At 38.2% G+C, this 17,467-nt stretch overlaps 3 protein-coding genes across 7 annotated transcripts in view; 1 reads left to right on the top strand and 2 right to left on the bottom strand.

Annotated features, from left to right (window-relative positions):
* Positions 1–12,443, bottom strand: part of HnRNP-K (Heterogeneous nuclear ribonucleoprotein K) — a 91,797-nt gene extending 79,354 nt beyond the window's left edge. For 3 of the 4 annotated variants that reach the window (XM_085480569.1, XM_029303015.2, XM_085480573.1), the window contains exon 1: positions 11,680–11,829. The gene's annotated coding sequence lies outside the window, so the exon portion shown is untranslated. Of the gene's footprint in view, positions 1–11,679; positions 11,830–12,159 lie in introns of those variants that run through there. The other variant, XM_029303017.2, reaches the window with a different exon arrangement.
* Positions 10,823–14,147, top strand: LOC114931030 (uncharacterized). The gene is made up of 3 exons (XM_029302941.2): positions 10,823–12,932; positions 13,018–13,445; positions 13,571–14,147. Exons 1-3 carry the CDS (start codon positions 12,872–12,874, stop codon positions 13,718–13,720), a joined length of 639 nt encoding a protein of 212 aa, XP_029158774.1. The 5' UTR covers positions 10,823–12,871; the 3' UTR covers positions 13,721–14,147.
* LOC114931056 (uncharacterized) lies at positions 13,809–17,464 on the bottom strand. 2 transcript variants are annotated; one of them, XM_029302973.2, is made up of 3 exons: positions 17,275–17,464; positions 14,257–14,463; positions 13,809–14,152 (listed from the first exon to the last, which is right to left on the bottom strand). In XM_029302973.2, exons 1-3 carry the CDS (start codon positions 17,367–17,369, stop codon positions 13,888–13,890), a joined length of 567 nt encoding a protein of 188 aa, XP_029158806.2. In that variant the 5' UTR covers positions 17,370–17,464; the 3' UTR covers positions 13,809–13,887. The 2 variants fall into 2 exon arrangements, with proteins under 2 accessions (XP_029158806.2, XP_029158807.2); XM_029302974.2 differs by lacking the exon at positions 17,275–17,464 and adding an exon at positions 15,954–16,135.
* Positions 17,465–17,467: the final 3 nt, after the last annotated feature.

Below are 17,467 nucleotides of genomic sequence, written 5' to 3'. Positions count from 1 at the left end.
TTTTCTTTGCTTACGAAACGTCAATTTAAAAATAACCACGTGAATTTTAAATTTCGTTCGTTCGCCGCAACCGATCGTTCGATGTAACATTAAGTCGCGTCGCGGATCTCCAATGCAGACGTCTCGGCGACACGATCGCGACGAAGCTCCCCACGTTGCTGGCAGCGAGTCCTACACGCCATCCTCAATAATTCACGAACGGCTCTATCTTACGTCGCATACTATTCCCGTTTCGAGGCCCTCTGAAGAGATGCTCGTCAGGGACTCGTGAGAGTCTTGGCGAAGTACGCAATAAGGAGACGAAGCGAGCCCAATCGCGAGACGAGAGAACGCGCGTAAAAACCGCGCGTGGACCGCAATGCGGAACTGATGCGCGATTTAAAACCTTCGACCCTAACCCGTCGTGAATCTTCACTGCCGCGAGCACGTGTTTTATCCTGAATATATTATTTTTTTTTTTTAACCTAATTCTTATTGTTCAATAAAATGAGTTAAAAAGCGATTCATAAAACTGGTTCTCTTCAACGATCGCGAATTAAAAAAAAAAAAACGCGCACAGGAATGCCGCGCTAATTAATGAAACACTAAGAAGAACGATTCCCAGTTGTATAAGCAGATGTACCGCGAAAGTTAACAAAGTACGAGATTAAAATCCATGCACGAAGCACACCTTTCGGCATCTTTCTCTCGCGGCTCGCAGACGGATCGATAACGAGAAAAGGTGAGAAAGAGAGGTAGAGAAGCGAAAGGAGAGACGAGAGGTGAGAAAGGGTGGAGAATTATTGCAAAGTCAGGATACTTCTCGGATACTCTACCGAACCATTCAAGTGCGATCGACTCGCGAGGAAAGTGGGAGAAGGAGGGAAGAAAAGAGAGGAATTTAACCCTTCGCCGAGCGGATCCATTTTCAACGAAGAATTCCACTCGATTCGTTTCTTCCGTAATTCGATTCGTTTTTAATTCGGGATTAATCGTTTTCTGGAGAGGGAAAGAGGGGATGAGGCTTTAGACGATTTGATTTACGAGCGTCGTTAGATAAAGAATTTCTCGAAAGAGAGATGAGGGCATGCATTACCTCATTTTTTTCACTTGTCCACTGATTTGCAAATCTCTCGAGTCCGGCGTAACGAAATAACCCCGATCGACCTAGCTCTCGGCCTTTCTCTATTCCGAGCGAATACAATGAATACGCCGGCGGGATCATCCTCCGGCGAATTACACCACTTGTCTTTTGTTCCCATTAATCAGAGAACGGTGCCCGCTCGCGTTCTTGACTTGTGTTATACGAGCGTATACCGGCTGTGTTAACGACGAATCGCGAAGTACGACGTATACATAGAAGATAGGGCAGCTCAAGACGCTATATTTGAAGACGCTCAAAGTTGGCAAAAGGGCAAACAGGTACTAAAATAACTGAGAATACGAAACCGTTCCATTTGTATGTGGGTTTAAAAACTTCATTCCCAACCGATTAACTTTGACATTTCGATAGAGAAATTATGATATAATTACCGAGAATATAATAATCTACACTGTATTACTGCGTAATTTTACGTACGCAACAAGCGAGGTAGGTAATTCTATATAAAGAAATAGGCTACCTAAAATGTAAATTAATGTTCAAGTCAAACTTGGAAGAGTAAAAAAAATTTTAGAGCTAATATTAAGTACCTATAATTTTTTGTATATCTTTGACATATATTATTTTCCTTGTTCTTCTATATTTCTAAATTTCTTCGAGTCGACAATATAGATGTATCTAATAATATATTATATTTCTAATATCTCAACTTTACTTCAACCATGAAAACGTTAGACAATATATATTTTAAGGAAGCTCCAAGTTTTGCTCCATATAACTTTCTTATCTATGCGCCTGTCCTGCGCGGTGAGATAAAATAATTTACATCCGAGAGAGATAGCCTTTTGAAATAAAGCAGGCGCTTAATGAACGTCGTTTAAGCGGAAAGTTTTTTTCGAGGGTATTACCACACCAGGGAGTGCTACACTTCGCAGTGCCACTCCATTAATATCAGCGAGCCGGCTTATCTCTAAAAATAGAGACAAATCCGGATCAGATACAGCTTTACAAGAGTTGACCATTTAATTACTACTTCAAAGTAACCAAACACGCGATCACGCGAACACGCTTTAGGAGCAGCTGATTATCGACAAAACGAAATGGTTTGACTCGAGTTTTGTGAAAAAGTTAAAAAAAGCGATACCCGTGAATTTACACGAAATTCTACGGCGCGACAATGAAAATGCGGACGGTGGCGTTCGAGCGTGTAATGTGCTGGTAATTGCAAGAATTTCGACTAGTTTGAACGTTCATGCCTGCATCGCACGGTCGAGCGTGCCAAGATCGCGCGGAACAATGAGCGTCACGCTCTGAGAAATCCTCTGGCACCGCTTGTTGTCGCAGCTGTTCCAGTAATTTGTGAATTAAACACTGTCCATTGATATCAAGTCAGTAAAGTCAACTATTGTACCGTACACACGTTTTAGTATATCTCAATGTAATATATATAGTAGAGATTAATAGAGCTTATACAGAAATATAAATAGCGACTAAAAAAATAGAAAAATATTAGATCTTCGTCGGAAACAGAGTATAAGTTACACGCGCGCGCGCGCGAAGAAACTCAAGTCTCTCATTCATCGCGATCGATTTATCTGCGTCGAAAGATACTGGGGACCAGCAGCTGCCGTTCTCCTTTCGTTCGGCCTACATTGCGTGCATTAAGGACACGTAAACGAGAATCCGGTGCAAAGTGAAAGTAAAAGTTTCATGCTCTCGCAAAAGTGAGAGGATGCGCGGGATCGCCCAATGCCAAGTTCAAGGTCACCTGACATGTCAGATTCCGCGCCGGACGCATTTGCATCGTGGTCCTATACAAGCTTGTGCACCTGTACAAGGCCTACGGACATTAACGCCCACGTGGTCCGCATGGCCCACGTGAAATTCGAAGTCTCCCTCTTTACTCGAGAGACCTTCGAAGATTTTAGGTATACCAGAAGAGATAAATTCCGCGCGAAACAAATATAACGTTTCGAATATAATTATTTATTTCATAACATTCGCAATTGATTCAATTGTTTTTTTTATTTTTGTCGATTTTTGTAATCATTAATTTTATCATTGGAAAATAACTCGCACACTGTCTCGTTCATTGTCACAATTATCTCGATTGCTTTTAAATCAGGCAACGCAGATTTAATCAATTGATAGATATGTGAAAAAGCAGTTACACTATACGATCGTAGAACAGCTTGAATTATCCAAGGCCAAGTGTTTCCATTCATTAGAAGATAAACATGCTCGGACGGCCATTAATGTCGGAAGTCTTTAATTAGAGCATGTCGGCTAGCAGAAACGACAAATTCTCTCCCGACGAGAAGAACAGATGTGTTCCTGCAACCGATTCGTTTTATCGACAATTGATTTTCGATGCTTAGTAGAAAAGTAAAAATTGAATTTAACTCTGTAACTCGTATTTTTTACGGGACATTTCCACTGTATGCGAGATTTTTCAACGAGATTTTTCAATAAAATTAATGCTTAAAATATCCATAAAAAATTAAAAAAACAACCGAATGTAATTATAATAAAAATTTATATATAAAACTTATTAATTATATATAATTAATAAAGATAAAAGATATAAAATTTTTATTAATTATATTATAATTCATAAGAGATTTTTATATAAAAATTTGTTATATAAAAATATGTTATATAAAAATACGTTCCTGCGAATTAATGAACCGCGCACTTAACGCAGCAAATTGAACCATCAATTCGAATTAAGTTGAATTAAAAAGCTATTCCTGTCTCGACTTTTTTATGATATCATACCTATTAACCGCGATTTACACGTGACTCGTTTGACAAGCAGTTCCCAGAAGATAGTTTGAGCAACAGCACCTGGCATGCAGGTGATCCGAGCTGTGTAGTTCTGCTTGTGAACTCGTTACGTAAACGACGACGACGTCAGTTGCGAAGCTCGACGTTCAGTTACAAGAGATAGGGAATGAGCGTTTGGAGCCGTTGATGCTCGATCCTCCTTGATCCCCGATTCTCGAGTTCTCTTACCCTATCTGAATGCTTAACTGGTTACGTAAACGGAGAACGTTTAAAGCCGATATGTATCTTACACGCAGGTTTCTCTCATGCTTTTCATATAGTGCGATATTACGCATAAGTTTTTTTCTTATTTAACGAGAAGCGAAGAAACGACCAAAAAAAAAGAAAAAATAAAGATAATATTTATGTGATTGTATCGACAAATGTGATTGATGACGCGCATAATTTGTAACTGATATATACCCATTGTGACAAATATTTTAGTTTTATTACACGTTATAATTGTAAATCTCTTTCATCTGGCAGCAAGGCGACGATCAGATTTAATAGCGCTCTCTCATACGAGCGCGTTTAATCCGACAGACACACACGAGCGCAATATCGCACTCGCCACCTTCAATCCTCTTAGCTAATCCCTACATGACGCCGCTTTTTGTTTCAAAGCAACACGGTACGCCATCAATATCATCCGCGCTCTCTCGTTACATTGCATCTATACGCATGTAGAACAACATCTGCCAGTACATCAGACTAATCCTTTTTAAGTCACACTTGACTCATTATATACATGTCATGATTAATGAGATACGGAATTCGCAGTCTATTCAAGTATGTTATTGTCACAAGCACTCCCGAGAGCTGATGTATTTTCAAAAGCTTTTCGCGCATCAAAGAAATGTGCACGCTGCGAGCGATTCGATAATATAAATAATTATGAGACTGAATAAATCGGCACGGATCTCGAGGACAGAGAAGTCCACTGTGTTTACGCTATTAAAAACATCGCGATTATGCGAAAGTGCGGCGCAATTAAAGACGGCAATAATAAAATTCCATTCGATGGGAATAGCACAGACACACGTTCGCTCGTAGGAATTAACGGAACGAGTAATCTCGTAACCTCGCGAATGCCACAAGAGCCCGACGAGCGCGAAAAGGAAAAAGGCGACGAAGAATTACGCACACACGATGTTTTCATGCGCGCACGCGAACGGGGAGGACCTAGATAGATCAGCAACACGCGGCGAACCTCGCTGCATTCCAGCGTCGCGTAAAAGTGCTCGAGCCAAGGACTACGAGTCGGCGGGAGACGAGGACGAGGAAAAGGAGGAGGCGAAGTTCAAAAAGGGAAACTCTCCTCCGCGCGGCAGAGGGACACACGCGGGATATAAAGAATGCCGCGACGTCGAATGTCGCAATCCTCTTGGGCAATATCGCCCTCGTGTAACAGCCAACACGACGTATATTTCGCCCATCGTCCGCGAGTTAATTACGAGTCGGGATTATTAATCCGCGAATTTTTTATCGAAAGAAATCCAGGGAAAATTATACACGTTTACTGCGCGAGACAACAACACGTGTTTCGGACGATTTTTTAATCATTTTTGAATGCAGGTTTTTTTTATAAAAACATTTTTTGATTTACTTATTTCTTGTATAATATTTCTACTTAAATATTTTAATAATTATTTAATTCAATATGAGATTTTTTATTATATTTTCAAAGACAAATATTATATATGCAATAAGCTTACCAAGATCAAAAAGTGCGAGACCTAAAGGGTTGTTATTATATTTCTCGATCTAATCATAAACACATCAGAATTAACATCATATATATTGCAAAAAAATAAGTATCTAACTTGTATATAAAGTGAATTTATATATCGAATTGTTGTATGCTATTTTATAAAAAAATATTGAATTTTGTAAAAAAAAAAAAATACAATAATAGGAAGACTGATATATAATTATTCCTATAACAAATCCGCATCATTATGTAAAGTACTCGAAGCACTTTGGTTTTCAATGGTTCATATGTGAGTAACTAATAGTCGTAAAATAATACTGCACTAGCGCAGCGAATAGATATTATATGCACCTACACGAATTGCTTGCATGCAATTACGAATAATGAATTCGCATCTGCCATCATAATTAAACACATGCACACTAAAGTATAAGTGTTCTCAGAAATAGAATAATATAAATAGAATATATATACAACTTCGAACACATAAGATAGTCCTTTAGGATTTCACGCAGATTTGAGAAGATTCTGTCTAATTACGAAAGAGATACTGCAGAATCAAGAGAAAAAATATAGAATATTTAAAAGAGAGAGAGAGACAGGCGATGAGAGGAAATAAGTACATATAGAATAGTGAAACGTATAGTATATATATATATAAAAGATTTAAACAGCTGTCGTGGAAAACACTTTATCGGTTAGACTGCATATAGTATGGTCTATCTTATTTTAGATCCATGTCATTTACACAAAACGGTTTCACTTTACTTAGCCGTTCTCCTCGGATAGATGGCTAACTAGAACGTGTGACGAAAGTGTGCGAATCGATGACACGTATCGTTTTTACTTGCGATCCGTGAAAAGAGTTTGTATCCGCAAACTGTCATCGCGCAAAAACGTAAAGATAAACATTTAATTAAATGCCAGAAATTTATAACTTGGATAGCAAATAAATAAAAAGAAAAGAAAATAGTTATTAATTTAACTTTACTATCGCGCTACACTACTTTCTCTTGATTGTTTCACGAATGCTTTGAAAATTATAACTATAAAAACAGTATAGCGAGATATTATTTTAAATTAATTACACAGTTGCTCGGGAATAATAACGATTCTCTTTTGTCTCGCGACCCATTGGAATTAAATCAATTAGCGAGTAAATAATTTTTAAGAGGAAGGAAAATCGAACGTAATCAACTAGAGAAAAGTTGAGAATTACATAGTTAATTTATCGCTCGGCGAAACACAGTTCGCTAGTTACGGAAACAAAATATCTCGTTTCGTCCGCGAGACGTATCTACGCGGAAAGTTCTATTTTTCCGATATCTAATTAAGAGTTTCGTCATCCATCGCGCGCGAATAGCGCGGAACTTGCCGCCGTTATTAAAGTCACGGAGTCTTCTGCAGCGAATAAAATAAACCATTAATTTCCGCCCTCCGCGCGGAGAAGCTAAAGTGCCCGAGAGACGTTTTTCTTTCGCTTCTTAATCTTCCGGAGGTCACGTACGTTATATACAAAGTTATATCTCCTAAATAAATAATCCCGACGTATAATACATGTGTGTATATTTTCTCTTCTCTGCTCTCTCTCTCTCTCTTTTTCATTCATTTTAATGTCCAAAAAAATTGTACATCAATTGTATTATTTCGACAGTCTGCGAAATATCGCGACGCCTAAGGGCGCCATTGCAAATTGCTATTACAAAATAATAAAATGTACATAAATGTATATCCTTTTAGCGTCCTCTCCCTCCCTCCAACCCTTCTTGTCCCTTCATCGCCCAGTATCGATTACGTCGCGCGTGGGAAATAATCAACGACTGCGAATGACGTTCTACGAACCATTTAACGTAAAAACACGTACCGCGGCTAAGCCAGATTGTAAAATTACACACAACTAGGTCAATCCGTTGTCCGCGTGTTATTACACGCGCGCGCGGTGTCAGTGTTACGCGCTGCTACGCGCTGAAAGTGCCGGACCCGTTTCAAGTGATAAAAGTGTAATCAAGGTTGACCGGGGCGGTGGCGGTCGATCCCTTTGCATAAATCGTGAGACCAACTCGCGCGGAGACTGCGAAATAATCAAGGCTAGTCGCGTCGCGGCTATTTTCTCGAGACCTAGAATCGACGAAGCTCACTCGTATCTGAACTAAGCATTCCGATCTAAAGCGTTAATCGGTCAATTTGGCTTCTCTACATTGCAGACAGAATGATTGATTATGTACATATAATAAAATAATATCTCGTGGAAGTAATATCCTTAAATTTAAATGTTTGCGTTTTTCTATAGCGCATCCAAGCGATAATTATTAAATTATTCATCAATAATTATCATCGGGTTTCTCTTCTAATTTTTTAACGCATATTATTTTAACAACTCTCTTTTGTCTTGCCACGTATTCGAATTAAATTGCAATTAGCGAATATATAATTTTTAAAAGAGAAGAAACTCGAAATATCGTGTGTGTTCGACTAGAGACAAGTTGAGAATTATATATAGTTAATAATTATAACGAAATATTTTAATGTAGATGTAAATTCTGTAACGCACATACGTTGAAAAGTTACATAGAATATCTCTGCTGAAATTCTGGTTTACGCGCGTCGCGAAAATTTTAACTCAAAATTTAATATATTACATTAACTTTACTGGCATGCACCTGCTATCAAAAGGATGTGATTGGTTAACTGAAAATAATACCTTTACGTTTATTCACATTCGAGCGTTTCTATAAAATCCCGGTTCGCGTTTTTTTTAAATAGTGCATAATTCCGAAATAATTGTCAAATTAATATTCATCAATATAATTATCACCACCAACAGATCTGTTTCAATTTTTAACGTATATTATTTTAAATACAATTATTCGGAATGACAAATTCTTTTTTGCCTCGCGACGCAGTGGAATTAAATTAATTAGCCAGTAAATAAAAGATACAAAAATCGAACGTAATCAGCTGAAGAAAAGTTGAGAATTATATAATATTTTTTTATTAGAGAATATTATAATTAATTCTATAAATAATACCGCAATTTTTTAATATAGACGTAATGGGAATTCTGTGTAATGTGAGATCTGTTAAAATTCTGGTCGCAAAATTCGCTATGCTACAGCGAGCTTTGCCAGTCTACATCTGCCATCAAAAGTGACACCTCCTTTTTCGACAAGGAGGAAAAACAATTCAAGCTGCAAAGAGATAATATAAAAAGAAACCTTGACCATAACGATTCACAAAGAAGCATCTATCTTGCCCATCCCTCCCAACGTCGACGCCGCCGTTGTTCCACCCGGCATTTAGTGGAAACAACAAAGTGCGTGTCCCAGGCACGCGCGCTTGCGTGTCGGCGGGCGTGTGAGAAAACGGCGGTGTCGTGCGTGTGAATCCGCACGGCATGGCAGCGCGCGTGTGCCGGCGCGGCGACGTTAATGTTTGCAATCACAAGTTGGAAAGTTTTGTGATGGCAACCGCTCCGTCGGCCAGTTACCCTGGTAACGCTTTGTTGTGCCATTGTGTCGAGCGAGGGAGGGAGGGAGGAATCCACCCCTCTTCGTCCGCTCACCCTTCGTCGAGAAATTGGATGAAACGGTCGCGCTAACTCTTCCCCTCGACCCTCCGAACCCCTCGATTGCCATTCGGGGACGAATCAACTCGGCTTGACCTAGCCCAAACTATCTTCTCCTCTCCGACCCTCCTGCTTCCGTCCTCTGTCGCCCCGCAATGACGAATAAAGGGCACACATCTCTTCCTCTGGACCCGCTTCGCCGGAGAAGCATCTTTCCCGTGATCTTTCATTTACGCGAATCGTGCGGTTCATAAATAAGGATCGAGAGTTGTGGGAAGGAAAAATTGGAAAACTGTTAAAGTCGACGCGACTCTTTTGAATATAAACGAATATTGAATATCTAGGAATTAATTGAAAATTCTTCAATTTCGAGAAATTTGTGTCAAGACGAGTTCAAAATAAAAAAAAGACTTCCAACCTGAAGCGAGAATCGATCGAAGTTTACGTAATAACTTGAATCCAAAATAAGGTCAAGCAAATTCCAGTTTGAATGAGTCCATATATGCTCGTTTATTACCCTCGCTTAAGTTAATGTAATATAATTATCGCGGATATATAGAGTTGACGTGAAATATAACGAAGGATTATATGTATATCATCATACATATATTTAACACACAAACGCGTATGCATATCGAAGCATGTCGTTTCACATCAGCGATCGCTCGCGAAGTAAAAATGTTCCAGATCGAGTTATTAATAGAATTGTTGCTCGGGAAATTCTCAGTCGTTCACGCGTATTCTAATATCAATCCCGACCCCGACATATGTGTGTGTATATATATATATATATATATGTGTGTACATATAAAGTAGAATAGTAGCACTAACAATAAGTGGTATTCGATATTCTGTAAAATTTTTAGATATGTAAAGTGTCGCGACATTCAATAGCTCGCGATTTTCAATAGCTTATTGGAAAAGTCATCGTGATAAAGCTTCGAGAGCAAAAAAGAATCTATTTTCTTGAAAAAATCCAAGATAATTTTACTCCTAAAATAGAAATCTCAACTGAAATTGCGAATCGATTGTTAATATATTACGTTCATAAAAATATGTATATTTTTAATATAGATTTATTATCCTACTTAAGTGTATCAGAAGTTTTTTATTTCTCTATTTACAAAATTTTTGAAAACAAGTAGAAGACGAATATTGAATCACAATTCGGAACAATTGTTCTTACCAATGGAAAATATATGATTAATTTATACAGAATATATACAAAATTTAGCATTTCGAAGAAATTTTCTTATTGATATTTTTACAAATATAAAAATGTGTTAATTACTTCTATATATTTTTAACGAAACCGAATATCAATTTGTAGATAAAAAACACATCGCGCACGCACATGAAAGAGAATTTCATCAATAAAAATATTTGTAACAAAAAGAAAATACCTTCGATACACGCAGTATCGTTGCTATGTGCATTTTCGATAGCTTATTACGTTATCGCTGTTTCAATTTGCAAAATCACCTGAAAATTCTATTACTAGATTTCTAATAAAGAAAAATTTTAATTTTAAACCGCGCGACACAAATCGTGTGAAAATACGTTATTCCGAGTAACACGTCGTAACACAAATATGTTGCAACACGTCATACAGAGCCACTTATCGCACGAGATAACGCTGTACAGATATCGACTCTCCTTCAGGGACAAACAATGTATAACGTTAAAGTGTATACTTGCATTTCCACCATTAATTAATTACAATACATGAAAGAAAAAAAATAACAGAGTGACTCTATCAAAGATAAATAAATTTCGATCGTCAAAACAATATTAATTACACGATTATTTGAGACTGTGAGACACACACGAAGAACTCATATTTTGATTTAATTTAATTCGACTTAATTCTCGAATATCGAAGCTCGAGGGAGGAAAATCGTCGTCGTCGGTTTACGCTTCCTCGTGTCGCTATTTCGACGAGCACCGTCCTCGTAACTTCGCCGAGGAAGAGCCGCTTGCTCGATAATCCGAAAACGTAAAAATCCGCAACACGAAAGTATCGACTCCGGCCATCATCGTTCGCGACGCGCGTTTCTGGAGCGGCGCGTTGTCGCGCGTATAACCTCTAAAAGTGCGACGTGGTCCTGCGGCGACATAAATGTCGCGTGAGTCGCGTTCGGCGTCAGAGGAAAGGAACTTTACCGAGACATCGAGGAAAAGTCGCGTTCTTCTTTGAAGGATCGCGATCGAAGGAGCGAGCGAGCGAGCGAGCGGATTTGCGTGCGTGCGTGCGTGCGTGTACGCGCGCGCGCGAAGGAAAGGACACGACGTGTCTTTAGAAATTAACCCTCCCCGAGAGGGAGAAAAGAAAAGGAACGAAACGAGAGAGGTGTCCCTCTCTCCGGAGAGACGACGACGACGCGCCTTCGACGCGTGACATTTCGGCTGGGTACGGTTACGCGCGCGGCTCCGCTCGCCGGTCGTTTTTCTTCGAGTGGTCTTTATGTTTGACAGGAGGTGCGATTTTCAACTTACTTTGTGTAGGCCGCCGCAGAAAAAATCCGACGTAACAGACGACCAAATTCTCTCACGCACAAACACGAAACTTCGGTAGGCAATCACGTCGCAATGGCGAGCCGTGCCGCGGGTTGCGTGGTGATCGAACGCGCTGCCGCCATCTTGCGGACGTCAAGCCATCTAGCGGCGGAGGGAGACGGCGCTTGCTTTTACGCGGGAAACTGATCCCGCGCGACCGCCGCCATGTTGCTTGACTTATTTCAAATCGCGGCGTTGGCGCCCGATCATCGGGCTGTGAATGCTAATTAAGTCGAGGCTAATTAGGTCTATTCATTAGCTGCGCTTTTTATACTTCGCATGAAACGAGCGTATGTTTCGATATTTAGAGGGAGAAGGGACGAGAAACGGCACGATCAAGAAATATGCATGCATATTAATTGAAATGCTTGATTACTAGAAAATGAATAATTCATGCGATAACATGATATATACACATACCGATGGTGATAAACCGGATACATCGCACTTGCCTCGTTCTTCGAGAGAAAATAACGTTGATTAGGGGAGATTATTCCAAGAGCCGGGCCCAGCGGGGGTCGGTGGATCGTCGATGTGGAAATCACTATGCCACAACACTAATTTGACGAAACGAACACTCAACACTGCACGAGACACGCCCGATTACCTTTCTCGCGCGAAATTTACACTCGGATGGCAACGATTATAAGAAATCTAGAGCGATACGAAAGCCCGAACCCGCAATCCGTCTCACCGTGCACTCCATTACCGAGGACTGCCCGAGTTCGAGAATCGCAATATTCAGGTCGACTCGATATCGATATATCGATAGTATCGATGCGATCGAAACGGCAATTTAATGGCGGTAAACATAGAAATACAACTCGCGCGAAGTATATATCTTATTAGAATTAATTGAAATATAACATATTCATATAATAAATTGTTTAAATTATTTAACTTAATAATTTAATTTTCCCAAAAATAAGATATCGATACTCGTGCTTTTCATATAACCATAATTTTTGCATTACATCATATTTGTTTTTATTACCTTACTACTTCTCGTTCAATATTTCCTGAAAGGTTATTATTGGGAAGTCATTAGAATCTTTAATAAAATTTATGTAAATTCCTATCATATATTGTCAGACAATTTTGAATCTTTTGAAGCATATAATTTAATCGAGAGATGGATAATAATAAATTCAATGAAAATTTCAAAAAAAGGATTATCAATCGATATACGAAAGGTAATTAATCTATCCTTACTCTATCTTGTTTCTCATATTAGGCCTTTGTTGGAAAAATTAATAAATAGACAAATGAATTATACAGTTAGCAACTCTAGCACAGTCAGCGAAATGGATATCGATATGGATTATAGTAACAAAACTCATGAGATGGAAAGGAAGATTGATCATTACAAGTCGAAATTGCGCAATTGCCGTGACAAGTACGAAAGTATGGAGACAAAAATTTACAACGTGAGACGATTACAAAGCAAATCGTTATTCGTATTACAAAATGTACAACCGATGGAGGAAGATCTTCATGAACAATTTAAAAATATCAATTTGAATTACGAAATGTGCGTGAAAAAATCGAGTGATTACGAATATCTGGAGAAGACACTTCACACAAAGATAAGCGAGTTGTCGATACAAAGAAATACACTGATGGAAGAGTTAGTACAATTAAGAAAAAATGCCGACGATAACAATAAAAAGCTTGCCCTCGTAAAAGTTATGATTACGGAACAAGAAGTAAGTGATTTTAACGACCTATATATATAGTTATTATTGCAAATTTACTTTAATGACATATATATATGTATAATTATTATTGCAAAGTTTACTTATAAACTTTTACAAAAAAATTTCTTATTCAGGAAAAGAACGCGGTACTGCTTCAATGTTTAAAGGAAAAATCTGAGAACGTATTCATTTCACCAAACATCGCAAAACGAATAAATACTGTTTTAGAAAATGCACCAGAAAATAAATTAAAGCGACAATGTGTTGATACAATAAATAAATAAAATTCATAAATTTCAATATAAAATTAAACAATATTTTAAATGTTTATAAATTTTTGTGCAATGTTCATAATAAATAAATAAATCTCTATTACTTTCAATACAAATGTATATTATAATATAGATAAATATTACACATATATATATTTCTAATCTTTATCTCGAAAATATTAATCTTCGATCATTTTATGACAAGACACTAACTCTTTATATATTTCATCTAATTCTTGCAATATGACTGGCGTATGATTTATAACTTTCATTATGCTATCATTTGTGGAACGTATTCTCGATCTGTTTTCTGTAATTTTCTTCATTAAAATTTCGTTTTCACTTTCTACTACGTTTACTTGCTTCTCCAATTCCTCAGTTGCTTCCTTGATTTTATGTGCATCTAACGATGTCAAGTGTGCGATTATATTTCCTGGTGGACGCCTGCAATCATATATATAAATGATTTAAATGAGAAATATTGAACAATTATGAAATTGCAAAAAAATATTTTTTAATTATATATATTTTAATTTTCTATTACTGACCATGCATCTTCATTAACAGACATCGTACTTTCCTCGGACAGTTTAGCTATTTTACTCAAAACATCTTGCAAACTGCCTTCCTTCAATATATCCTCCAAATCATTATTCATACTGTTATACAGTTCCTTTATCATAGCTTTGTGTAACTTCTGAGCAGTGTTGGGTTTCGATTTGATAATCGTGAGTATCTCGGCAAATTCATTTTCGCTAGAAGGAAAATAAATCGGTTAATTTATGTGCAAAATAAATCAGTACGATATACAATTATTGTGTCAAATTATAAAACGCGTATAATTATCGTGGTTCGAAAACTCGATGCCCTTATTTATTATAAGATTAATGTATCGCGCGACTTTCGGAAATATCGAACAAGCTGCATAGTGCACGATTTGAATTATTCGCTTTATCTCACTTCACGCAAAGGCATTTTATCGACCTAAACGATATATACGCGTACGAGAAAGATATACGCGCCCTTTTTACTCTGCCGTCTCGAACGCATGACCGGATGCGCATTCTCCGGGTATGACGTATAGCCGGTACGTGACGAGTATCACCGGCGAGGATCGAGAATTTTTCTTTGTCCCGATACGCCAGACAAAGAGCAGCGGCACCTTTCTATCACAAGGGACGAGAGACGCAAGATTCTAATCGACTTTTTGCCGTGCGTCTTATAAAATAAGCATACAATAGTAAGAGATCCAATCTCCTCTTCGCTCAATTTCCGACGTTTTAAAAAATGAAATACGCTACATTTAATTTTTTTCTACCTACATAAACGCACTATCAAACTTATTTAAAATTTTCGTACCTATTTTAGATTCATATACTGTCAACGAGAATTGCAGAGCGTTGTTTCTTGCATACTCAATCAGGCCGGGACTGGTGCAATTTGAAATCAATGCTACATATTTGCATTAGTCCAGACCTAACTAAGCACGCTTTCGATTTGTCCACAATGAACTCGCTAATATAATTTGCCGAAATCTATACAATACATTCGCATTTTTCGATATTGCGCACACAAGAATTAATAACAGATATAAAATCGAGACGATTCCTTTGATTGTTTTTTACAACGTTAAAAAATCAATGGTTCCATCCTCACGAAACGATCGTCGGAGACGAACTACGTACGTACAATTTATTTGCCGCACTCGGGGCACCAAAAACGAATTATGCTGCAGAACGCACGCACGTACGTCTGCGATACAAATGACCATCGTTCCCGCGCGGGAGGCCTTTGTTGGCCTTTGTTTCCCCGAACGCTTCGTGGAATTCCTCGAAGGTCAACCGGGTGGGCCCGCGCAAAGATTTTCCTAGAAGTCCGGATGCGAAGGGGACCGACCGATATTTTAGTCAGGAAGAGTCCCGGACGAGATGACGCGGGTGTACACGTGAGCGACGTGGAGCCAGGAATTAACATGCGAACCGCAGAGGCCAATGACATCGAGTAACACCGAGCCGTGCGTTTGGGTCATCGACGATGCCGATCCCTCCTCCACCGTTTCCCGTTTCGATCCGCGCCGCCTCATCCCAGCATCAATAAATTACGAAACTCGGTTTCTCGCGAAGAGGATGGACCGTCGTCTCGTCTAAAATGATATATAAAACATTCTCACATTCATTCTCATTTGTACAAAAATTCGAAACTATTGTGTATTACTCTGACAGATATAAAAAATATTTTTTTATACCGCTCGTGTATCTCCATTTATAGATCGTGCGTGAAGAAATAATAGTGGTTTTTTTTACATTCTTCATTAATTTTGTCCTAGGATTATTATTGTACTTGTAATTAAATTTTGTATTCTTCTTCCATTGTTTCATCTTATCAATAAATTACAAAATTTGGTTTCTTGTAAAGATTTTGCGGTGGTCCATCGTCTCGTGTAAAATAATATAAAACGTTCTCACATTCATTCTCATTTATAAAAAAAATTCGAAATTATTGTATATTGCTGACAAATATAAAAATATTTTTTTCATACCGCTCGCGTATCTCCATTTATAGATTGTTACATAAATAATGGTTTTTTTTACATTCCTGATTAATTTTGTCCTAGGATTATTATTGCATTTATAATTAAATATTTTATCCCTCTTCCATTGTTTCATCTCGTCATCAATAAATTACGAAATTCGGTTTCTCGTGAAGATTTTCATGGTCCATTGTCTCGTGTAAAATGATATATAAAACGTTCTCACATTCACTCTCATTTACATATACAAAAAATTCGGAATTATTGTAGATTATTGACGGTCATAAAAATATGAATTTTTTATATCACTCGTGTCTCTCCATTTATAAATCGTGCGATAGATTGCTGCATCAATAAGAGGACGTATACAACGTGTTTCTTTTTTTATATTCTTGATATCATTTCGGTTTAAATTTATCATTGCATTATCTGTAACATAAAATTTTTCAGAATATTTTCCAAGATTTTGATGAAAGCATGTTAATGTCAAAATTCACCGTAAAAGGAAGACACATCTAATAAACAATCCTGATCCTGAAAAACATAAAAACGAAAGATTCTGCTCGATCCGAGAGATATTCTCAACCACACGATGTGCTTGACACACTTCTGATAACAGTACTGTTATTGCGCTAGCAAGTTTGGGCATAAAAATTTAAACAGGAAAGCTCAGAGACACACTGAAACAGAAAAAGCGCAAAGACGAAATATTTCAATCTTAATCAGGAATTTAAGAAAAATAGATACAAAACTAAAAAATGAAGTAAAATAACCTATTATTGTTATTGACACAACAATCTAAATTCGCAGTAGAGAGACACACGTGAGAAGATTTTGACACATTTTTGGCCCTCGCCTCGAGGAATCATCTCGCACACACTTACATCTGGAGCACCTAAGCCACCCTGGAGCATTTCTTCTTTATGTCACACGAGAGTACGAGAGAGAAGAGAGGTTAGCGTACCAGGAACGCGCGCGGGAAATCGAAAAGAGACGCACGCGCATGTTTTTCGGTGACACAACACGTCGCGCTCACCTTACGGACTCGCTGATGTTTCTGAGACTGTTGGAGATCGCGATCTGGAACAGCCGCGCGTTGTTCGGCAAGTCGGCCTCCTCGTCCTCCGCCATTTCCCGCGTGCCGACAAAGACGAGGCGTCAACAACGGATGTCTCGAAATAACGGTTTTCGACCGGCGAAGTGACCGCCTCTCGATGTTTTTACCGGCG

This window comes from Nylanderia fulva, unplaced genomic scaffold, assembly GCF_048542155.1.
Source record: "Nylanderia fulva isolate GAGA-0341 unplaced genomic scaffold, ASM4854215v1 Scaffold1, whole genome shotgun sequence".
In the NCBI taxonomy this organism is placed as follows: domain Eukaryota; kingdom Metazoa; phylum Arthropoda; class Insecta; order Hymenoptera; family Formicidae; genus Nylanderia; species Nylanderia fulva.
Note: the sequence above shows the minus strand (reverse complement) of the source record. Positions and strands in the feature narration are given on the sequence as shown.

What these genes read in the sequence shown, in the direction of transcription:
- LOC114931030 (XM_029302941.2), top strand. Translation starts at nt 12,872, where the DNA reads ATGGATAATAATAAATTCAATGAAAATTTCAAAAAAAGGATTATCAAT. An exon ending in TATCAATCGATATACGAAAG is followed by an intron (nt 12,933 to 13,017) that starts GTAATTAATCTA and finishes TGAATTATACAG; the next exon opens with TTAGCAACTCTAGCACAGTC. An exon ending in TTATGATTACGGAACAAGAA is followed by an intron (nt 13,446 to 13,570) that starts GTAAGTGATTTT and finishes TTTCTTATTCAG; the next exon opens with GAAAAGAACGCGGTACTGCT.
- LOC114931056 (XM_029302973.2), bottom strand. Translation starts at nt 17,369, where the DNA reads ATGGCGGAGGACGAGGAGGCCGACTTGCCGAACAACGCGCGGCTGTTC. An exon ending in AACATCAGCGAGTCCGTAAG is followed by an intron (nt 14,464 to 17,274) that starts GTGAGCGCGACG and finishes TTTTCCTTCTAG; the next exon opens with CGAAAATGAATTTGCCGAGA. An exon ending in TCTGTTAATGAAGATGCATG is followed by an intron (nt 14,153 to 14,256) that starts GTCAGTAATAGA and finishes ATATGATTGCAG; the next exon opens with GCGTCCACCAGGAAATATAA.